The sequence below is a fragment of the Nasonia vitripennis genome, chromosome 3, assembly GCF_009193385.2.
Source record: "Nasonia vitripennis strain AsymCx chromosome 3, Nvit_psr_1.1, whole genome shotgun sequence".
Taxonomy (NCBI): Eukaryota; Metazoa; Arthropoda; class Insecta; order Hymenoptera; family Pteromalidae; genus Nasonia; species Nasonia vitripennis.
In genome coordinates, this window is record NC_045759.1 from 1,061,671 (window position 1) to 1,085,344 (window position 23,674).

The 23,674-nt window shown below is 39.5% G+C and overlaps 3 protein-coding genes across 6 annotated transcripts; all 3 read left to right on the plus strand.

The window, feature by feature from the left end:
• The first annotated feature begins 225 nt into the window (after positions 1-225).
• Positions 226-2,894, plus strand: LOC100121094 (probable tyrosyl-DNA phosphodiesterase). Its single transcript, XM_001604628.6, has 5 exons — positions 226-435; positions 510-1,169; positions 1,231-1,773; positions 1,855-2,065; positions 2,167-2,894. The coding sequence occupies exons 2-5, from the start codon at positions 523-525 to the stop codon at positions 2,485-2,487; spliced, it is 1,722 nt and encodes a 573-aa protein (XP_001604678.1). The 5' UTR covers positions 226-435; positions 510-522; the 3' UTR covers positions 2,488-2,894.
• A 3,770-nt stretch (positions 2,895-6,664) lies between these two features.
• Positions 6,665-20,750, plus strand: LOC100121120 (protein THEM6). Of its 4 annotated transcripts, XM_031926697.2 has the most exons (7): positions 6,669-7,168; positions 8,058-8,146; positions 11,970-12,373; positions 12,848-13,162; positions 15,883-16,097; positions 17,017-17,202; positions 17,775-20,750. In XM_031926697.2, the coding sequence occupies exons 3-7, from the start codon at positions 12,348-12,350 to the stop codon at positions 17,966-17,968; spliced, it is 936 nt and encodes a 311-aa protein (XP_031782557.1). In that variant the 5' UTR covers positions 6,669-7,168; positions 8,058-8,146; positions 11,970-12,347; the 3' UTR covers positions 17,969-20,750. The 4 variants fall into 4 exon arrangements, with proteins under 4 accessions (XP_008203825.1, XP_031782557.1, XP_031782556.2 ...); XM_008205603.4 differs by lacking the exon at positions 8,058-8,146 and having other exon boundaries at positions 6,665-7,168; positions 12,910-13,162; XM_031926696.2 differs by lacking the exon at positions 8,058-8,146.
• A 643-nt stretch (positions 20,751-21,393) lies between these two features.
• LOC100118428 (protein THEM6) lies at positions 21,394-23,611 on the plus strand. The gene is made up of 3 exons (XM_001604355.6): positions 21,394-21,879; positions 22,787-23,001; positions 23,079-23,611. Exons 1-3 carry the CDS (start codon positions 21,735-21,737, stop codon positions 23,331-23,333), a joined length of 615 nt encoding a protein of 204 aa, XP_001604405.1. The 5' UTR covers positions 21,394-21,734; the 3' UTR covers positions 23,334-23,611.
• Positions 23,612-23,674: the final 63 nt, after the last annotated feature.

Sequence of the window (23,674 nt, forward strand, 5' to 3'; positions counted from 1 at the left end):
TCTATTTTTTTAATCTTGTAATTAAAATTTTAAATTATCAACCAATATGTGATCACAAATACATTTTCATATTCTATAATAAACATTATTTTTTACCATTCACAATATTTCACCATAGAATATAAAAAGGAAACCTGTATTAATTTTCGCGGGTGCGATTTAAAAGTGTAAATATTGTAAAACAGCTAATTTAGAAGCGCGCATGCGCATATTTGCAATGTCGGCGTATTTTAGTGTTATTTTGAATCCGAAAGTGAGATAACCTAAAATCTACCCCAAGTATTAGCACAAAGACAACTTGTAAATATGTAAACAATCATATTTTTGAAAGGTAAAAAGTCACAAGTTATATGCAGTTTATAAATGAAAGTTGTGATATTGAATTTCAAAATAGTAAATATCATACATTAGTTATACATTTCTTAAAGCAATAAGGTAAGATTGATGCAAAAATTTCTTTAAATAAATAGTTATAAGGACAAGTTACAATTTTTAACTTTCATTTATAGCTAATCAGTCAAAATGAGTAAAGAACCTATTGATCTTGAAAAAATTAAAATTTGTCGGAATGAAAATGCAGAATATGGTGAAAAAGACTATTATTCTAAAAGATTGAATCTATCTGTAAGTACTTGGTTAAAGCTGTATGAACAGCAAATATCAGTAGAATATAGAGCAAGATTGAGAGATGTTAGTATTCTCATGGCTAAAGAGTTTCGTGGTGATAATGTTTACATAAGTGAACATGGATCATTCAATACAAAGTTTGCGGCATCTGCTCCATATTACTTTTTTTTGACATCAGTCGACAACGCTGAACTCACACACAATCAACCATACTCTGTAGCCTTTCATGAAATAATTGATTACACAACAGGAGAATTAATTGACAGTCTGCATATAAATTTCATGGCTGAGATGTTGTGGCTTATAAATGAGTATATGCTTGCTGTCCAAGTTCCAAAAATGACAGTTCTTTATGGCAGCTGGCTCGATCCTGACATGATGTATGAAATACCATTTGATATTGAATTTGTAAATGTTGAAATGTCTGAATTTGGTTGTCATCACTCAAAAATATCAATCTTCAAGTACACTGGTGATAAAATTAGAATCATGATTTCTTCATCAAACATTTATGCTGAAGATTGGCAGAGTAGAACTCAAGGGTAAGCATGATTTCTTATGATTTCTAATGGATATATTGATACGTACTGTGACTTTTTTCAGACTTTGGATATCACCATTTTTACCATTGCTTCCGGAAGATGCAAATGAAAGTGATGGCGAATCTCCAACAAATTTTAAACGTGACTTTTTGCAGTATTTAAGCATGTACAATCAGCCTGAGGTATTTGGATGGTCAGCGTTAATTCATAGGGCAGATTGTTCAGCTATAAATGTATTTTTCATTGCATCTGTACCTGGGCACCATGATGGTTCTAGTCTGGATACTTGGGGTCATAGAAAACTAGCTGCACTATTATCAGCTCATGCTAGTTTACCATCTGATGCACAAAAATGGCCAGTCATTGCACAAAGTTCCTCCGTAGGAGTTTTTGGTCCAGATTATCAGAGTTGGCTATCATCATCAATAGTTAGAACCATGTCCAAAGAAAAAGACAAAAAAATTATAATTTTTCCAGAGTTTAAGTTTATTTATCCATCAAAAAATAATTACAATCAAAGTTATGACAATCAAATTGGTTCATCTTGCCTTATGTACAATGAGCAAAATTATTTGAAACAGCAATGGTTAAAAGATTATTTATAGTAAGTTGCAGTGATTTATTTTTGTATTTTATGCTTTAAAAATTATCAGTCTGTATATTAACAGTTAATAACTTCTTTCAGTCAGTGGAAATCAGATAAAATAGGTCGAACGCAAGCAATGCCGCATTTAAAATGCTATACAAGAATTTCACCTGATGAGTCGGAAATGGCGTGGTTTTTTTTAACAAGCGCAAATCTGAGTAAAGGTGCGATGGGCAAGATGTTGAGAAATTGCACTGTGCAAACTTTGTGCAACTATGAGGCTGGTGTCCTTTTTCTCCCACAGTTTATAGTAGGTTTAACTTAAAGGCAATTTGTTTCAAAAAAATTCGATGAATATTTTTATTGTATTACTGATTTTACAAAAAGCTAAATTACGTTATTTTATTTCAGCTAAATCAAAATACGTTTCCCCTAAAAGAACCTTTATCACCGGAAGCACCGATTTTCTTGCTACCCTATGACTTGCCTCTAACTCCTTATGAACCAAATGATGAGCCTTATGTTACTATTATCCCTGCTGATGCAATCGAGGCAGAACCAATTCAGACTCCCGATACAGCTATAGATTCACAAAATTTGGAAAAAGTAATGGATGTGGATGAAAATCCAGTTCCAGACATATCTGAAGAAACATCGAATTTAGAGGAAGGTAAAAATCCTAATGAAATCTCAGAATCAGAACATCTTACTATAACAGAAGTTATAGAATAATACGTTTCATTAAAATTTAACGGTTTGACAATTGTATTCAATAATGCTGACAGCTTTATTCAAAAGTATATAATATTATAATTTATTTATTAGTTTTTAGTTTTTTTGTGATTTGTAGTAACGATTCCTAAGTGCCGTTACTCTCCGTAATTTACAAACAAATCTTAGTATCTAACAGATTGTGTATTACGAGTTTCAAATGGACTTGCAAACGCAAAGAACAGAAGCTTCTATAATTTTCTGTTGTTCTTGTTAAACGTATTTATTAGTTTTAAGGAAGTTTTTTACAAAATGCCTAGCAATATTTTGAAACTGGTACTATGAGAAAAGAAAACGAAAAGATCATTGACAAAAGAAAATACTGTGCATTTTTGTACGAATGTTAATAAAGTCTATATTTTAATTTATATAGCCAGACTCGATACTTCTTCTTGAATCCTTAAGAAATTGTTAGGCTGACCTATTGCGAAAAACATGTTATTGGCCTTCCGGTTCGCAAAATATCCGAATTCTGGAAGAATTCCATCGGATTTAAAAAAGCATGAGTTTTATAGCAAGCATATAGCAATCAGTGCATAACATCCGCAGCTGATCAATTTTTCACGGCTAAGCAGATTACGAGGAGCAGACACTCGAGAGTATGCGACGTCAGTCAGATGGCGATGCAACGGACGCGACACGTATGCGTGTACGCTAATTTTTTAGAACGTCAACGTACACGCGCTGAATGGCTTTTTTAAAAAGAAAACCTCCGACATTTCGATCGTCGATGCATGGAACATTTTGAATATATTTCGTGATGTTGTTTACAATTATGTAAAATATTTGAATGAAAATGCATTAATTTCTCAGCTATATGTATTTATACGGGATCGCGAAAGATAATATGATAATAGGCGCAGTGGAAACAGGCAAACGTATTCAGACATAATCCACATAAAAAAATTGATTTTTACACGTACGCATAAATATTCTAATCTCGTATAAAAAAAAATGCATTCTGTAATTCTATTGTCAGGTATCTATCTATTCGTGCGTCGTGTTTTTGTTGCCAAGATGCCATGGTCTTGCGTGGCGTTTCGAACGCTGATCACGAACAGCAAACTCATCGCGATCGCGAGGATTATCCACTGATGGCTATTTACGCTTATCTTCACATACTCCTTTGTGTGATTGCTTTGATTAACCTTCTTTCATCTATGGTATCTTACTTCGTATTCTATTATTTTAGATAAGATACAAACTATGTATCAACAACATTATGCAACATTAACTAGTAGTGGTAAATAGTGAACTAAGTTTTTACAGATTAATTTATTCGGATGACGTTTATTATTCGATAGCTCAGAGAAAATTATCGGTTCTTATTCATTGATCGTGAATCATTCGATTTTTAACGGTTAGGTATTTGCTATTTTCATAAACGTAAATATAACGTAAGAACAGGTTACAAAAAGCGTTAAATAACATTCACGCGTTTAGTGAAAATAAAAAGTAGGCGGTGCGCTTTTCTTTATATCGCTGTGAAGTTTCTCGAATAAAACTAACATGCCATCAATTTCAATGAGGTGTTCGGCTTTTGTTAATGACAGTTTTTCAGGCTGACAGTTTTTTAGCTTTCAAACGCTACATTTCGATGACTACGTATATCAGCAAAAATACATACAGACGTTTTTTATCAGAAATCAGCTTCACCACCGACAATGTCTCCCGATGTATTTCCCCCAGTTTTCTAAATCAAGCGACTCGATATTATCCGCGCGAGATGATACGCTCTGATCGATTATCCATTGGGCGTCTTTGACGTCAGTGCTAATTAGTCTTTGCCAATTGCGCGGGTGATCGCGTCTAGCTCTAAGGTTTCTACGCGCTGATGCAAACGCGTATTTTTTGCCGCCTCTTCTTTTTTTGCTCCGCCTGCGACAAACACGCGCCTCTTCGGGGTATTCGCAGTTTACGGAATCTCGTGTGTACTTTCGGAGTTGATTTGGATGAGTTTTTGCACGGCATATTTGGCGTACATTCGACGATTTATATGCTTGGCGATGGAAAAGCTATGCTCGTATAAATTATAAAAGCTTTTAAATAATTTATTCAAATTTTAGTAAAAATTTTAACTTTTAATTATTGCGTGGTGTCTATTAAAAAATTAGCATAGGTACGCGTAGGAAGCAGTGTTGATGTTAAATTTTCCTTGCATTTTAAAAATAGCTTTTTGCGCTACGTTTCTTGCTAAAAGCACTGCATCAATCAAGTATTTTCGCGATGATAAAAAAATCTATCAGTTTGGTAGCATGCAGATACGAACTTCTTTTGTGCTATGCAAATTTAATTGCGCCTTTGTCAAGGTTATCAATGAAAACGTATATTATGGATCACATATATACCTGTATGTGTTTTTAACGCTGATTTTAATTTAAAATCTTCCTACGCAACGCGATGCGTTTGTTTTGAAACGTTGCGTGGTATGTATTAGAAATTGGAATTGCTATAAAATTGAGGCGTTTTTTTGCAGTTTATTGCGCAGAGAATAAAAGTACTATACAATTAATTAGTTACGGTTAGCTGCGACGAAAGTATCAACATATTAGCTAAAAATGTTATTACTCTTTCGCAAACTGTTTATTAATCAGTGAAACCTTATCTACATCGCAGTTTGCCGCGAAGCCATAATAAAATTCCTAAAAGCCTCGTTACGTCCATTTCAAAGCGTTAATTTCACAGTTTGCTGCAAAACTCGCTGTTTGAAGGGGCGAGTGGAGTCAACGTCCAGTTCTGCGTATTATATAGCGACATGGGCTGTAAATTTCGTGTGACACAGGGCATAGACAAATGAATCGCTGGATGTGCAAAGGAAAGTTCAAACGGGCGTAGTCGAGAGACGAGTGTGTACATATACTCGGTCGGAATGACGTCAGGGTATACACACAGTGTGCGTTTGCACTTTTATTCCGATCGTCCTCTGCATACGCGTGTGTCACACTTTCTTCGAAACTTCTGGGATAAATGATCGAGTGTCCCCAGGATGCTATGATGCATGTTAGCCGCATATGTAGGACTGCGTTTGTAATAATACTGGAATACGTGAAATTAACGAGGAATTCATTTGCTACTTTTGGCTGACAAAGATCTCGTGGATGTAATGCAAGCATGTATAAGGCGATGCGAACCTTGATGCGCCTCGCCATTTTTCTTTCTCTATAGAAGCAACTTCTCTCACGTTTTTATCTACCTGCATCTATACTCTATACACCACACGTTGTTTCGAATTCGTGTCGCTTCATCTTTATTTATTTAGGTATTTTTCAAATGTATTCTGAATTTGGAGTGTTTGGAAATCCTTTTGCCTTTTTGTAATGCGAGTAAATATAACACCTCGTCCCTATGTTTGCCCTACACATATATACACTTTCACTTTCTTTGGTCGTTTTCTTTTCGGTTTATGTATTCTCTTCTCGCTTTTAGGTATTTTCTTAGATTTTTCTGGTCAATAATAAATAAGCTGCAATAAATTAACCACTGGCTTACCTGATACGTTGCAAACTCTTTCCTATTTCAAGTATGTTTTAATTTTTACTACTTCTGCTTTCAATACATGCATTTTCATTTGTATAATTTTGAACTTGTGAACTTTTTGATCCTTTGACAAACTTGAGTCATGACTAGAATCTCGACATAGATATAAATTTTATGATTGTGCGAAAAGTGTTGAAAGATTATTGTTCTCCTCGAGTTTTTTCTTTAATAAATTCTTTTAATAAAATTTCTGCGCGCATCGCTTAAAAATCATGGTGATTCCCCGCTTAATCCTCAAGTACCCACATCACATTATACGAGTCACGCTAAATCGCCTTATCTCGGTACCGAATGTTTCGCTTTATTTCCTGCTCGGAAAATAAAATCAGGTTCAAAATGAACGATTGCAAACAAAATCAATAGGGACCAATACAAAATTCAGTACACCCCACTCCAACCCCTACACGTCCACCCGAAAGCACAAGCTCTTTATCATCCAGCAGTCTCACGCACATCCGTCTCGACACATTCCTCCTCCTCCTCCTCCTCCTCCTCCTCAACCTTCTCCTTTTATTCCTCCAATATCTCATTCCACGCGTATACCTATACACTGCATCCCGCTGGCGCTCATATATACCCGGAAGCCCCGGCCGCGCAAACGTCCTTTTACGCTTGCGCCGCTGCTCCCCTCGCATCACTCTCTCGTTGCTCGTTGTGTGTGCGCGCGCGGCGTCGCCGATGCCAAGCGAGAGAAGACATCGCGCCGGCTTGCCGAGGACAGCTTCAGTCGTGTTTTGGCCGACGCCGCGGTGAAAGCGAAAGCGCGAACGAGACCGAGATCGTCGCGGGTACAGCCGCCGCTTGCCTTTTTTCTTCTTCCTCTCGTCTCTCGTTTCTCGTCTCTCTCTCTCTCTCTCTCTCTCTCTCTCTCTCTCTCTCTCTCTCGCGTGCGCGGATCGATCGCGTTGTTGCCGTCGGCGACGGGCCGAGAGGATGTGCTGGAGTGGATGGTGCGAGTCGAACCGCTGACGTCGCGGTGGTGCTTGCTGCTTTTACTGCTGCTGCTGTTGCTGTGCTGTAGGCCGGAGCTTTCGTTCTATTCGGACCGCTGTTGCTGGAAGCTGCAGGCAAGGAGGGATTGGAGAGAGACTTGATGTTGGCAGGGGTGAGTATTAGAGCTTTTTCGGCTGGTGCTGTTTTCTTTTGGGTGAATTAGTGCATTTATAGCTTGCAAGCACATTTGAGATTTTTCGTTTTGAAAATTTATGATCACGTGCCTTACTTCTAGAGATGATCTAGAATGATCTGTCAAGTTCCGCGATTTCGTTGATGTTACACTTGTGCTGTTAAATTAAAAAAAAATCTGCGAAAACGAAGCTATAGAATGACTTTCAGAGATTCTTTTCTGCTCAGGATCATCTTAATGAGTTTTATCGGTGTTATATTATCTTGCGTTCGAGCGCTTTTTCAGGATTTCATTAAGACGAGAATGATTTATTCATGACAATAAGGCTTTAATTGAGCGCTACACTTTGTAAGGAGGTTGCCAAGATGAGATTCTAGAATCGAGATGAGATTCCCAGCGGAGGCCTTATTGCTTTTCTTCGTCGCTATTTTGTATTTTGTAGAACTTTTTTACAAAAAGAGCTATAATGATTTATTTAAAAAGGGCTGGTTTTTGTTCATACAACTATACGAGTCGTAGTATGTAGAAGGATTTGTTAAATTTGTTTTTGTTCGCAGTAGATAATGAATTTAAATAATGGTCTTGTTTATTCGCGTTGAATGCATTTATAAAACACGAAAAATCGCTCACTACGAAATCCTCATGTAAACGCGAGCTTATCGGATTCAAAAAGCTTCACTTGTTTGCTTACATTAAGAGACAAATCGGGCGCGCTAATGCAAAAGTGTGATATTGTAACCAAAGCTCTCAATCGAACTTGAAAGATAAGCGACAACGAGTGCTGCTTATCTTCTTGAATAATCTGTGGCTAGTTAGTTACATAACGTGCATCTGTTCTATGTTATTCTCTACAACCGATCGTCACTAGCTTCCACGTGCCACAAACAATCATCCAAAGCTCGTCGCTCACTCTACTTGTTTACTGGGGTCATTCTGCCGCCCGATAAAGTCTTCCAAGTAAGAATAAAGGATAATTGTCCTAACTTTCTATCCGAAGTCGATATCACTTTGTAGTTCTCTTCTTCGCAGGTCCCAATCAAAGTAGTACCCACTTTGCTCAAGTTTGTAGTTTCGATAATCGCATTATAGCGTCTTATCCTATTAATTTTTGAATGAGTAATTTTCGTTTTTAATCGCGTTCTCAATAAGTCATATGCAGTGCGACACCGATGATTTAACAATCTCTCAGAGAACATGCGATTATTCAATTTTTCGAAACGAGAATTGCAGGAGTTATTCACCGCAGGTCATACACGCCAACGGAATTTCGGGAAAGTCCTATATTCGAAAAAATCGTCTTGTACACTCATTGCAGTAACTCGTATGCACCGACTTGCAACATCAGAACTTTTGCATTAAAGAAAGCTGATTTGACCTAGTTGCGCAGGCTCGTAAAAATAGATGCATCGATGCAGCTTATTATAAAGAATAGATTAAAATAAATCGCACAGAAAACACATGTATTAAGTCAGTAGTACAACCAAGACATCCAATTACGCGTCTCGCATATAATAAGTCGCGTCTGATATTACCGATAATCCATAATAACAACACGCGATCGAGTAGATCCACCCATTGTCATCGTTCATTCACATCCCACAAATCGTCAGACACCAGTCACAAGAACCCAATCGACATCTACACACACACCCAACACCGATACGATACTCCGATCACCTCAGATGTATATCTCTCACCCGCGATTTCGCTCTTTATGTAATTATTACTGCATTCGAGCAGCTCGCGCACACACGCACTACACGTTCATGATCCTTACGTAAGCCCGGCGCGTGTAGTCAAGTGGGTCGACTTATCTTACCCCCATGACCAACTAACCCAGCCGCCTGCGCTGGCTACATGCTCGCCGGTGAGCCTTTCATTAGTTTTCAACTTGGCGCTCGCTCGACGCTGACCAGTCGCACGTGACGGCCGCGCGCGTAATGTGTACGCTCACGACGCGTCAAAGCACGTAAATAATAACACTCGCGCTATGTAGCTGTGCTCATGTACGCGATGCGGTTAATCGTCCCCGATGATGGGTACAATGCTTTACGGGAGCTATGCGCGCTGAAGGAGATAATGGGAAATCGGCTGCGCGCAGGCCAGTGCAGGAGAGCGGCTGGCAGAACCGGTATTGCGCGCTCTTTTCGATTTCCACGAGAGCGAACGAACGCGTTCTATAAGCGTTATAGGCGCGACGAGTGAACTTTTGAGCCGAGCGACTGACCGACTCTCGATTTCGGTGCAGTGCCGGCTCGCTTGCTGGGACGTGCGCGTCTCTCTATCTGTGAACCAAGTGATAGGATTCGCCGTCGTTGACGAGGTATTACTTATCGCTGATTGAGAAAGAAGAATTCTAATCAATCGTCGCACCGATGAATCGGCCTAATCGTAAGATCTCAGTGGTTGGCGTATAATTGCCGTGATTCAGCTCGCGCGCGGACGATATTCGCATTAGGAAGCGGTTTTCCGCGATTACATATTGCGCACGCACATGTGTACGCGTCAGCTGCGGCTGTCCCGTCTTTGTTTAGTTTCGCGTTGCGCCGTTGATTCTCATGGCTCTTTAACGATGTACGCGTCGGTATCCTTATTCTTCCTGCCATGTCTAACGCAACTCGGCTATTTCCACTTATACGCGTACAGCGTGTGTTCAGGTTAGTAAGAATGCTGTGCCTCATTTGGCGGTGTCTTGTTTCTCGGCTTCTGCTGTTAAGTGACTTAGTTTTAGAAATTATCAGTCCAGTATAGGCGTGTGTCACCTAATATTTATGGAATTCACGTCACGAAGCGCGACGCTATCGGTCATATTCCAGTAATTTAGCGCGAAAAATCTTAAAAAATATTGACGTAGCGAGTATTTACATTCACAACGCGTACGAGGAAGAAGAGTCCCTTGTCCCCCATCGATCGTTGCACAATCTCGATTTCCATTTGAAAAGGATCACTCATCACTTGACGAGGTTGCTGCACACGTGTCGCGCACTTTCCTCGTCAACTCCTCGACTTGAGCGAAGCTTTTCACAAACTGTCGTCTGCTCTCCCGGAGCAATTCCAGGCGGGAAGTTTGAATTCCGCTTCATTTAACCGAGAGTATAGTGTGTATACATCGCCTTCTCTCTCTCTCTCTCTCTCTCTCTCTCTCTCTCTCTCTCTCTCTGTCTCTCTTCCTCCGTTAATTCCCGTAGGCGCGCGTCATCCGTAAATATCTCATCAGCAGTTCGCCAATCGAACTTTTGCACGTGCTCAATGCACCAGAGGGATTTCTATAGCGATTGATCGGACTTTCGACTTAGTTCGACTCGATTCGCCACCGAATGTTGATTTAATGTTCATTTGTTCAATGTTAATTTAATCGATGCGGGTTATGATGAGGTAATAAAAGTTTATGGTTCTGAGAAACACGTAAACGCATTTGCCATAATTGCGTGACGCGCGATTCTAGATTCTGAAGGATATGTAGGTCGTTTCTCTATTTACATTGATGCGTAGCGAAAATAAAACTTTATCTCAAGGCACATGTCTCCGGGGCAAACGCCACCGTTTTCACTGAAATGGATTTCAGCCTTCACTTTTACAAATATTCTCCACAGTTTTCATCCTTTCAATTCAAAAGCATCGCTGTATAAAACTTTCACGACGGAAATTGCATGGCTCAGAAGCTTTAAGGCCTTTTGTTTCGAGGCTTTTCCGAGTCGGAAAAAGTTTTTGATATCCTTTAAACTCCCAAAGTACATATTAAGGCATCAAAAATTTATTCATCACTAAATCAATCATCGCTTTTACTATTATTATCCTGTATCCATGTCAATATAATCAAAATAATCCGTCATTCGTTTACTTTGAAACTTGTCTTTTTCAATCGATACTATCCAACTTCCAATGTCGACATTCATCTTCGAACCGAGTTACAAACGAACTCCGGGCTGTCTTGCTAAACTGCGACCCTCTCCCAATTGCCTACAACATTTTCGACATTTTTATCGACTACTTTCACCGCAGCGGGAAAGCCAGAAAAAAGTCCAGCCGCTCTTCCGTGTGAGATTGCGCAATTTTCGCGCGTTTTAACCGGAGCGACGAGAGCTTTTGTTTGCTCGCGAGAAGATGCCTGCGGAGCATACGAAATCGCGAGCGACGTGCGTCGATTTTCGTTTTACTTTCCGACGCCTTATTTTACGAGGCGCGCGCGCGCGTGCTGCAACACTTAATTGACGAAAGTACTTTCGTTTTGTTTCGCGTGCATTCTTTTCGGGTTTCGATAAGTTTGGATTCGAAGATAATTGTCGAGAGATTGCGTGAAAGGGATTAAGTGTCGAACGAATTGAGAGTGAGTGGAGTTTTGAACTTACGGCATTTTTCAAAGTATACTCGACGCTCCAAGAACTTGATTTAATTGCTGCGCTATTATCGTCGTTGCACTTGTCCCATATCTGAAGTTGGTCGTTTCTGGCAAAGTTTATCTGGAACTCTGAAGTTACCTGAAACGTATGATGGTCAGCGCGTTAACCATGAATTATTTTAATTACTAATATTACTATATCACGTCGATATACGTCATAAAAAATCACACCTGGAACAATAACCATGCATAAATAACAAAACCACGCCAAAATAATCGAATAACATCATCTCCATACCGGCTCTGAATTAACCTTTTCCTCGTCATCCCGGCTAAGCAAACACATCTCATTCATCTAAAGAAAGCCACTCCACCCTCGTAGTTCTAAAAAAAGCAGCGTCACATAAAGAACGAACCTCTAACGTCGCACCATTTTTGCAGGTGTAAAACGAGGCGCAGTCTTTCATCCGAGATCGTCGACCTTCTCCCGCTGAGGTTGGCCTGGTCGTCGTAGCTGCGGGTCCGCTTCTACTAAACACAGATGATGACCGGACGAAGATCGAGTTGTGGTCTTTTTCATTCAGCGACGGGGATGACGACGAGCAGCGAATCGACCGCCTCTTCTTCTTCTTCTTTTTCCGCAGTGTACGTTGTCAGTGCCAAGAGACGCTGACGAGTGTGCGAGTAGTGGATGTGTGTCGGTGGAATATAGAAGAGATTCTTTGTGATAAAAAAAGTGCCAGTGCGCGAGAGGTTTTTCCCTCAGCTTTTTGGGAAGAAGAGAGGATCGGAGAGTTTAATGAGGCTAGCGGTTGCTGGATGAGCCTGAGAACGTCGTCTTTTATGTGAGTATGTTTGGGTTGAAGATGTGAAATGTTAAATTTTTCTATACGAGTGAGGAGATAAAATTGCGGGTGCAATGCAATTTTTATATGAAATAACGTAACCACGTCAAGTACTTTGTTACGTGTTTCAAGCGGTATTACGACCTAACGACACAAAGTGATTCAATTACCGATGCTTTATCATTTGCCCCGGTGCGCGAGAAAATGGAGTGCAGCTTCGTTCCATCATGAAATATTCGATGTGTGGGACCATCGCTTCGCATTATGGAAATCGCAGTGCCGCTAATTGCAATTAGTTCATGAGCAGTATTCGCGATATCGCGTTCGATACTGTTATTGGACGATACGACCTCAAATCGCGTTAAAATTTAGACAAATATCTCATATTATTCGAAAATTTTAATTACAAGCAACCTTCAACCATCACGCAATCAAGCGACCCGGCCCTTTCTTTACTTTACTCTCCCTTTCAAGCCACCGAACAAAGGACAATCCTCCACGAGTAATCTCCCACTTTCTCACTGTACGATCCGCAGACCCTAAGAATCAGCAAGTTGAAGGAGCCGGAGGCGCGGCAGCGAATAAAGGAAGCAAACGAGCAGAAAGGAAACAAAGAAACAGTTCGCCCAGTCATGATCACCTGCTGGGTACTGGTCGGCGCGCTCGGGGCGATGGTGCTCCTTCACACGCTCTTCGAGGTCCACTACTTCTTGCGCATGATCATCACGGTCTTCCTGGCGCGCTTCTGCAGGAAACGCGTCCACATACTAGACGAAACTTCCGTCTACGGTGAGTCTCTACTGCTGACATTGGGCTATCGTCGCTCGGCAAATTTTCAAAAAGAGAGCCGCTCGCACATATATTACAAACGAGCGGGACGAGTGCCGCGTCGAGAGGCTAGAAGGTCAGGGAAACGAGGCAGGCTCCGAGAGACTGTGGAACGACCTTCGATGCAACGCGGCGGCGAAATAATGTGCATCGACTTCGCCGTCCGGTTCTCGCGCTCTCGTGTCTGGAAACACACGCGGGATCGGTTCGTCGTGTCTCGAACGTGTGTTAATATAGAAGGGGACGCAAACAAAGCGCGCCGCTGTCGATAATTGGTTATTTCTGGAGTAACGCGTCGGGCTTTTCGAGAATGGATCGATGTGGCGTTAATTTTCTACGCTTTGGGAATTTTCCTGCCGGGGATGGACGAATCCCCCAGAATCGACGATGGATTTTGACGAGGGTGCGTATTTTTAGACGGCTTTTCGAATGCGGGATCGAGGAAATCGCTCGCCGGGTTGAGACTCGATTTTCACGTAAAAGGTGAAAACTCTATATATCGTGTTTGGGAATTTATTGAGGCTTTTCCCGTGTAACGAACTTTGCTGCGAAGTCATTGGACTAGTTATTTATATAATACGATTATACACTTTTCTTGGATACTGGTTTCGAAGGAATCGACTGACAAAAACTGCGTGTAATTATCAAAAACTGGTTTGCTGCACATCTGATACAGTCGGTGGTTATGATGCATTTCTTCAAATTATCAGATTTTTCTATCACAACGTTGATATCGATAAATCGTTCTGCTCAATACTTATAAAACTGTGTCGAAATCATTTCACCGCTTTATTTATATAAAGCGATTTTTAAGTAAAAGATCGTATTACGAGCTTACACAAACATTTTAATCAAGCCGACGCAGTGATTCACGCGACGTTAAAAGAAAAATCTTTTCTGTGTAGCAGAAGCAATGCCTTCGAACCTTCGCTCGTTTAAAATACGGTCAAAGTATATGAATCACGCCCAGAACAAGAGAGCCCGGATATCCAACGGCTTTTATTACCCGCACATTTCGCTAAAATGCGGGTTACAGTATTATTCGCTCGCACTTCTGTTTTTCGACCTTGAAATTATGGCGGCTTCGATCTTTTTTTTTCTTTTCATCGTTCGTTCTTTCCGTCTCTTCGAACGATGGAATGACACGTATTTATGAAATGAATTCGCATCTTTTGTATACTGCGATTTTGTGCACACGTTGCATTCGTAATTGGTTTACGAGGATCGCTGTTGCGAATTTTATGGCCACTTATGGATCACAGATGTGTTTGCGTTTCGTGTTAGAGCCTACCCTCGTATAGCAAATCGACTTTCTCAGCTTTCCGAGCCGTTGACGTGTCCAGCAGGTCTGCCGCAACCCTCGGCTCTGGCGAAATCCGGGAATCCGTAGAAACTGCACTGGCGAACTCAAACTCGTCGGGGCGACCTTGACATAGGCCGCAGTCAGTGCCGCGGGAAAGAGAGAGAGAGAGAGATAGAGAGAGAGAGAGAGAGAGAGAGAGAGAGAGAGAGAGAGAGAGAGAGACGGAACAGCTGAGCGCGCCGAGCGATTTATTGATTGCCGCCCGGCGGCTGCAGCACCGACTCGCTGTATATACAAGTGCCTCTTCTCTCTCTCTCTCTCTCTCTCTCGTTTATGCTGATGACGAGTGCAACTCTCGCGAGCGAGCTGCTAGATTAATTTAGTGATCTCTTTGATGCTGTTGGTCTGTTACTGTTGGTGCGATTGGCAATCTGTGTTATCTTTTTAGTTTTGAGAGGGGATGGATAGGTTTGATTTTTTAAGAATTTCTATTTGAAATTTTAGTGCCAGATCGCATGTTTGTTTAGAAATCAACACTTCGTGTCACGCGATTTATTTTTAGTCATATTATTACGTCTCATTAACTTTTTGAATGATGATGGTAATTACAATGACGAATGTTCACGCGCTAGAAAGTTCAGAATATATCGCAGAACTTCTATTTTACTAAACTCAAAATTAAATAAATTACCCGCTTTCGCCATTGACATCAACTATCCGCAGTAAATATCCTCAAAGGACACTTATTTCCAGTGCACGAGAATCGAGCCATCCATGGCTCACCATAAAAAAAGAACATTCGCGCTATACCGAAGTACTTTGCTAAATGAGCAAGCCATTAAGAGTTTCGCTCGATCGGCCTTGAAAATACACTTGATAAGGCTAGAGAACAGGTTTTTGTCTCTATTGCGCGCGTGCTTCGCGACTCTCTGTGTGTGTACACACGAGAGCTTTAATTAAGGAAGTGAAAGCTCTTGCGCACGTGTGATGCACACAGCCTCACGTGGGAGGATGCATGTATTTTCAAAGAGAGAGAAATCGCACTGTAGTATTAAAAAAATATTATAACGACGATTATTCGCGTGTATAAATTATGAGTCATAATTATACTATATATGGCACAAATGCGCGCTGCACATCAACCTGTTTAACGATACGAAAGAAGGTGACGTAAGCGCAGAAGAAAAGTTTGAGTTTCCGTTAAACTGCATGCGCCATTAAATCATCGGCTTACGTAACGGAAATATTGCTCGCAATAACGAGCTGCATTAATTCCCCCGATCAAACGCTAAACCAACGATCCTTCTCACGAATACTGAATAGCAAAGAATAAAAAAATAAATAGTAGCACAACTAATCGCAAAACAAACTCCCACAGGTCTCTGCACGACGACCGACATAGACTGGCTGCTCTACCACATGAACAACGCGCGTTACCTGCGCGAGCTCGACTTTGCCAGGGCGGACTTCTACGAGCGCACGAATCTCTATCGCGAGATCTGCTCGCAGGGCTCGGGTGTGGTACAGGGCGCCTCTACGATACGCTATCGCAGGTTCCTCAAGCCGCTCTCGATCTTCAAGATCACGTCGAAGGTGAGTCTAGGTTATTGATTCGATCATCGCTTCCTTCCGTTCGCTGGAATTTTTAGGTATGCAGATGAGATCGTTTTTTGTTAACTTTCGTATGTTGAGATTCGCCGATAGCGCGAGAAACGGAGTTTATTCTTCCGGAGATGCTTATTTATTGATATTTTTGATATTTCAAAGGCTGTTTAGGAACGGGTCGAGGGAATGCGTTGAATTGCGCGAATAAAAGTAAAAAATTATACAACGCGATGTAATGTTTCGATTTAATTTGTTTACCGGGAATGTCTAAAATATTCAAGCAGGATATATAAATTACTTCACGTTTATTTTGCTTAGTCTTACGAAAGTGCACTATTAAGAGATCGCGTTGGGAGAGTTTATGTAATTTGTACGTTTCGATTCAAACGTCGCATAAATCTGTGAATCATCTATATCCATTATAGTGAAAAATATTAGCATCCGTATTCTAGATAGAAGACGTATGAAGATTTATGAATTAGTATTTGGAAATCGATACAGCATGCGATATCAAAGCTTATACTCGGAACTATTCTTCAAAGCTTGCCTCCACATATTCCAATACATTTCTAGTGATTCCGCTCAAAAGATGTAAACATTTACCGGCTTCAAACGTTAAAAGCAATCTTACATTTTCCATTTAAACGTCTGAATTTTGTACATGCAAAAACTATTCATAAACATAGCCGCTTCCCCGTACACGCAGAAACGCGTAATGCACTTCCTCGTACATTTCCATTTTTCGCATTCGAGTCAGAAGCTCTTCTAAAGATGAATTTTCACAATGTTTTTTTTTCACCCGCATGCTAACCGAATTCACGCAAACTTCATTCAAAGATGGCAATAGCCCCGCCACCTGTCCCCCCCCCCCCCCCACCGAGTCTAACAAAACCTCTGATCTCCGCAGATAATCTACTGGGACGAGAAGACGATCTTCATGGAGCACCGCTTCGTCACGCCGTCGGATGGCTTCGTGAGGGCGATCGCGATATGTCGGCAGCGGCTGCTCGACTGCAGTGCCGAGGCTGTGATGGGCGTCCTTATCGATCGCGGCGTCAAGCAGAACGGGAGCGTGGAGGCTGGCGTCACGCAGGTATGAGCTTGGAATAATGAGCGCCTAGGTGTACACACGTATACGCGCCGGAGACGACCTTCTCTCCGTCTCTACACCTTTTATAACACACAGAAGTCCCTCGCGCGTATTTGAATTTCAAATGCTACGAGTGAACTTTGTTGGGCTTTTCGGTGATCTTTATGATCTGTTTGGAGGATTGATTAGATTTTTTTTTCGGTTGTGTAATTTATTATGAGGCGGCTGACGCTAATGGTTATTGATGATTATCGAGACGGAGGCGATTGAAAAAGTCCGGAAGAGTCGACATTTTCTTCGGGAAGCTATCCGTACAGAAATTTCTCTCTTATGCATATTAATGTGACTATTGGTGATGACCTTCGGCTGAGTTATTAGATCTAAAAATAACGATGGAAGCTCGCATTAAGTTTGACCCATACATGTCTGAATATATCATTCAATTATAGAGATGGTAGACGGCAATTCATTATAACTACACGAGCAGCGATAATGAAACCTTTTTGTCTATTTATAAGAGTAAAGCATCTCAAAATCGCTTTCGAAATATCCTTCTAATTTGCAAATCCTTCCAGGTACCACACGTGCGACCGGAAATGCCACTGGAGGTGGCCCGCTGGTTGGAGTGCAACGACATCTCCTCGGCGAATCTGCGCCAGCAGGCACCAGCTGCGCCCCAGACACAGTCTCCGGTGCCACCACCGCCTCAGGCGGTATCGACGCACTGCTGACGACCGGAGGATCAAGCGGCGAGTTCCGCTCACAATAATGCGCCGAACGGCTTCTTCGATGCCCAGCCAAGCATGTGCCAGACGACGCTCGTCTGAGCGCTTCCTGTTTACGCGCCTGTGAAGGCTGACCGGTGTGTCGCTGCGTTTATTATGTCTTTCTACTGCAGTCCTGTCGGTGTGGAGGGGATAGGCGGTACTTTGAGATTTTTCTGGAGGAATATATAAAACGTTGCGAAAAGTTGCGAGTAGATAAGTTCCGGGTGTGGTCGGGCGAATTTTTTGTTTTATTTCGTTTGAGAGTGGATCGAACGTCGTTGACGTTGGGAAAAAGAGTACAAATCCAGAGAGGCATCGAATTTGTTATACGCATTCTATTTTGAAGGATCATGGCCTAGTCGCGTTTGATTGCCTTTACAATGATGGAAACGTTTAGAATTACATTCTAGAGTCCCTTTTATCGATTACATCACGAGCGCGCGCTGATGTCTTCGTGCAGTAAGGCAGAACGCTTGAAATCAGTCAAGGTTTAATTTAGAAGGTATGAGCGGTGATGGTAATGAATGATCGACAGTGAAAAACCAATGGTAGGGAATAATCAATCGTTTCACGCAAATTAAAGTCTGCCGTTCTTTGTTATTACTGGAATTTTACGCTGACGTGTAATAAAGGTCGAACAAATGCCAACATTTTGTTTTCCACTCGGAGCAATTAGTTTTTGAGATTAGAACAATATCAGTATAATTGTTCAAGTTTTCACTTATAATGCGCAACACTGATGTAGCTAATTTATTGAAAATCCATGCCGACAGGACTGAACGTCAATCGACTATCTCTATTTCAAGAATGAAATCGCTAGACCAGAAAATTAAATTATAAGGGGGTAAGGCTGTTATATACGAAGAGAGGTACTTAAGTATAAGGGCTTAAGATATATTATAGAAAATGTTATGCGAAATCGAGGTAGCCGATTGTTAACTTCTCAATGCCACGTTTATTTTAATTGAATTTATTTTAAGAATAAACGCATACACGATGCTCGCATACATTTCACTCTGCGAATGTTGAAGCATCTAGTGCATTTACCTTGCATTTTTCGACTGAATTGTAAACGAAGCGATTTCATATATCGCTTTCTCGTTTTCTTATTTTTGTATGCGCAAGTAGGCGAATTTTTTAAGAAGAAAGAAACAAAGACGCGTCCGCCTTTTCGAGCGATCGAAAAGCGTCGAAACGAATGGTCCAATGTTGAGATATATGATAGTCAGGGCGACAATCAACGAGATTCGATGGATTGCCTAAAGTGTGCGCCGGTGACATTGGTTGAGGGAGATACAACATATTATATATTAAAAATGTTCCATTTCGTAGTAGCCTTATTTTTGTGTCCGGTATAGTCGAGTTACTTATGGGAAAGTATACTTTGCGATTGTTGAGGGTTTAGAGTGTAGTATGAGTTTCAGTTTCTGTTGAACGTAAGAGCATAATTTATATGAATCACTATTGTAGAATGATGAGAGGGGCATTTTTCGCTATTAAAAGTATATACAATTGAGTATTCTTGAAAGTTCTTCGAAAAGCGAAACTTCGCCAGGAAAGTATTGACATTCTCATTATTAACGAAAGAAATATTGTTACTTATTCTTCTACATTATACGTGACGGGAATCAGGCATTCAAAAGAGTCAGGGTATGTATACTTAAACTAATCGAGAAATATTTTCATAAGGAACTATATCTTCCTCTATGACGATTAACTCATAAATTGTTGATTCTTCGTGTGAAAAAATTTGTAATGTGCAGCGCTATGCATATTTTGAATGCTTTTATACTTCGTTGTTGAGATCTCTTTGAACTTAAACCTTTTATTATATTTTATAAATATGATGAGCGAACGGATTATGATTTTATATAATACGTGAAAATGGCCAATGTACTTTTACGTTCATGTATATACTGTATGTACACCTATATCTTATAAAATTATTGCTCTTTGATAACGGAATATAAATACTTAGGTAGGGCTTGGAAAGGACCTTTTGGATCATTATGATGATTAATAAAGTGTATTATTTTTATCTGATAACAACGATAATGAACTTAAAAAAGTAGTCTGAAAATTTCGATTATCAAGCTATGATGAGTAATCAAAATTTGTCTATTATCGTATAAATTATTTTAACTAGTCTATTAGAAACATTTAAGAATTGCTTTTTACAATTATTATTTACGAATAGTGTTTTTAGAATACTTGGCATTCGAAAAATACTAAGCTCGGGCCATATTCAGCCAAAGACTAAGAGTTGCATTGATAACTTAGAACAGAAAAAGAATGAAAAATGCGAATTATAAATTGCGCATAAGTACTTAATGAAAACTTGAATAAAGTTATCCTAGAATATAAATCTTATATAGCTACAATCGTTGTTGGACATTGCTGTTATACTATTGGCATTCAAATATTTAGATTCCATATATTTTCTTCATTTGTGATCTTCTAAATACAAAGTAAATTACGAGTGTCTTGATGACGACTCCTTTACGCTTGAATTTTTTGTTCGACAGTTGATCAAGCTTAAACAAATTTCATAAGTATTCTGTAATGTCTAGCACTCGTTTAAATCATTATAATATAATGATTTTTGAGCATTATGTTAAATAATATTACGTTTTAATGTAATATCAAAATTATCCAGGTTATTTACCTATGCTGTGAATTTTTAACATTACCTACGTTCCGTCATCACGTAAAAGCATTTTGTATGCGAGTTGATCGCTTGAATTATATGTTATACTATATCGATAAATAAATGCCTACGCATTACTTATTTTACCTTATTTACATCCTATTATTAATAATGTAGCGCACTAAATCTATATTGAAGTTTTGGTTTGCAAACATGCCAAATTAAAATTTAATTTATAAATAGTTTAAAATTACCTTTGAAATGGAAATTAACTACGGAGAAGAACAAATGTCTGTATATTTGACAATGTAAAATACTCAGTTCAACATGTGCAGTTAAAAAAGTCGCCGTTGTAATAATGTATGCAACTTATGCATTTTTCATGACTTTGATTATACCCAACTGAAACGTGAAACATTTGAAAGCGAATTGCTTCGGTAACGAGCTATCGTTTCGAGCGTCTAGATGATTCAGCTTATTTTCAATACGCTTCATTGCTATTCTCGTCACTTCTTTATATTCTTCATGCCTACACAATATTTTCTTTGAAATTTTTTCTTCACAACATTTGATTTTACCTTGCGCTGGCAAAAGAAAATAATTCTTTTTTCTATATTAGCGATTCCCAATATTTCATAATAATTCTGCATCTGATGTAAGACCTTAATTAGCGAAATAATAGTAGTAACTTGAAACGAGTTCTCAAGCCTTCGCAGCATTTGAAACTCGCGCGCTTTTCCCTGGCTTCGGCTCGGCGCACACAATCTCAACAGCCAGAAGGCTGCGTCCACAATTGACCGTTTTGGCTCCGTATTCGGTACCGTTTACGTGTATTAGTATATCTGTATGTATAACGTATACGGGTGATTGTGGACACAGCCGAACCGGCTCACACGTAAGTATGCATCCGTCGTTCACGAGCCGGCAAGCTGCCAGCTGACTGGCGTTCATGTGCCGCGTAACGGGGCTGTAATACCGGTTGACTGGAATCCCGTCCGACGAAGATAGCTAGTTAGTCTTTGGCTGACCGCGCAAGAAAGCAGAGACTCTTGTTCACGTAGCGTAGATTCTATAGCGTTGGTTTGTTTGTTTAATTTTTCAAGTTGAATTAAAAAGTCAACATGCTGAGCTACTTCACGCTCGCGTGCATCGCGATATTGTATGTACTATTCGACGTCAATTATTTTCTGAGGATAGCCTTTACGATCGGATATGGCAGGTTGTTCCAGTCCAAGAAGAAGATTTTTGAGAAGACCACTATTTACGGTATGCTTCAGACCATTTTGAAGATTGATTTAACTATTTATGTGGATGAATGAGTGTTTTTGAAATAAAATATTTTGTGTTATTATTCATGAAATACTTTTATAATAACATTCAATGTGACACTTTTGTTTTTTAGTATAGTATAGTGTAATACATTTATAATTTATAACCGATGCAAGAAGATGATTTTTGATTCAAGGTCTAACCTCTAATGATCAACTTTATTTTCATTCGAAGTATTTTCAAATTTAGTGGTTCTCTACTCATGTCATACTCTTCAATAACGGTTTATTTTGATCATACGAAGATGCAGCATGTTTTGTACTACTTATGTTTTATTAGTTTTCATGATAAAAAGTTTGTATAAAACATCAAAGAGTCGAATACGATGTGCATTGTTGTAGCCTCTGAAAATGAAAAACACGTTGAAGAATTTTTAAATAGCGGTTTTGGTTAAACACGGGTCGCAAAGGTCATTGGAATACAATGGCGGTATAGACTGTAGGAAATCGCCAAATCGAATTCTGGCAAAATTGATGCACTTATTGAGTCTCGTACTTCTAAAAGCGTTTGTTACAGTTATAAAAGTATCGAATTAATACAAACTTCATAATACCTAAAAATAAATTTAAAAAATCGATTTTGTTTGCTTTATAAGGTCAAAAAACCTAATGTACCTGCTAAGCTTAAGAGTCTACGAATATACTGGTGTTAATTGTCCTATTATAATTCTTATAATTATCTTGCGAAATTGCTACCGCGCTTACCTTGATGTACTTATTATCTCAGTGAACAACCATGACCTTAATTGAACTGTAGACATTTTTTTGCCATTTTTGATACGTCACTGTTATTTTTTATTATATAATACGATAACAATTTTAATAATAATTATTGCATCTTTAAGGTATTTGCTTGAGCATGGATGTCGACATTTTCTTGAAGCACATGAATAATGCAAGGTACCTACGTGAGCTGGACTTCGCACGTTTCCACTATTATGACCGTTCCGGAATCTACGGCGAGATTGCGAAAAAAGGTGGTGGTGCAGTTCAGGGCGCTTCCTCTACGCGATACCGTAGAGCCATTCCTATTTTCACACCGTACAAAGTCACCACTCAGGTAAACATGAGTTTCTACAAATTTGCAGTAATATTAAACAGATATTTAAAAATTAATCCCAATGTTTGCCTTTGCAGCTTATTTACTGGGATGACCGTAACTTCTACCTGGAGCACGAATTCATTAGTCTTTCGGACAACTTTGTACGAGCCGTAGTTTTAAGCAAACAGAGTGTCACCGGTTTGAAGGTACCCGTACCCGAAATCATCGAGAAAGTCGAACAGGGCGCGCGTAGGCCCGAACTCACCAAGGAACTTAGGCTATGGCTTGATTCAATGGAAGAGTCATCCCTTCGTTATAAGAAATCAAGAGAGGACGCCAAGGCCAAATAAAAAAGCTTAATTCTTGCCACTAGACTGTAAAAAGTTATCAGGAGAGGGGGGTATTTTGTAATTTGTATGATATATTTGAAAAGTTATGTCGATAAAATAAATAGGTACTTACATACGTATAAATGACATTTTTTTTATAAGTAAAGTATATTAATACTATATAGGATATCAAAATTTAATGTCATTGTCACACTGTTTTTATTTAAATATACATATTTGCAGTTATCTATGTGCTTTTACACGATATTTTGTAATAAAAATAACGAAAAGTATCATTATATACGACTTATTGCTATAAACTATAATAATATTATGAAGTATTTTATATGAATTCCAAATTT

Coding starts and splice junctions, on each gene's coding strand:
- LOC100121094 (XM_001604628.6), top strand. CDS start 523: ATGAGTAAAGAACCTATTGATCTTGAAAAAATTAAAATTTGTCGGAAT. Junction 1,774..1,854: donor TGGTTAAAAGATTATTTATA/GTAAGTTGCAGT, acceptor AACTTCTTTCAG/TCAGTGGAAATCAGATAAAA. Junction 2,066..2,166: donor TTTTTCTCCCACAGTTTATA/GTAGGTTTAACT, acceptor ATTTTATTTCAG/CTAAATCAAAATACGTTTCC.
- LOC100121120 (XM_031926697.2), top strand. CDS start 12,348: ATGAGCCTGAGAACGTCGTCTTTTAT. Junction 13,163..15,882: donor AGACGAAACTTCCGTCTACG/GTGAGTCTCTAC, acceptor AAACTCCCACAG/GTCTCTGCACGACGACCGAC. Junction 17,203..17,774: donor TGGAGGCTGGCGTCACGCAG/GTATGAGCTTGG, acceptor AAATCCTTCCAG/GTACCACACGTGCGACCGGA.
- LOC100118428 (XM_001604355.6), top strand. CDS start 21,735: ATGCTGAGCTACTTCACGCTCGCGTGCATCGCGATATTGTATGTACTA. Junction 21,880..22,786: donor TGAGAAGACCACTATTTACG/GTATGCTTCAGA, acceptor TGCATCTTTAAG/GTATTTGCTTGAGCATGGAT. Junction 23,002..23,078: donor CGTACAAAGTCACCACTCAG/GTAAACATGAGT, acceptor TTGCCTTTGCAG/CTTATTTACTGGGATGACCG.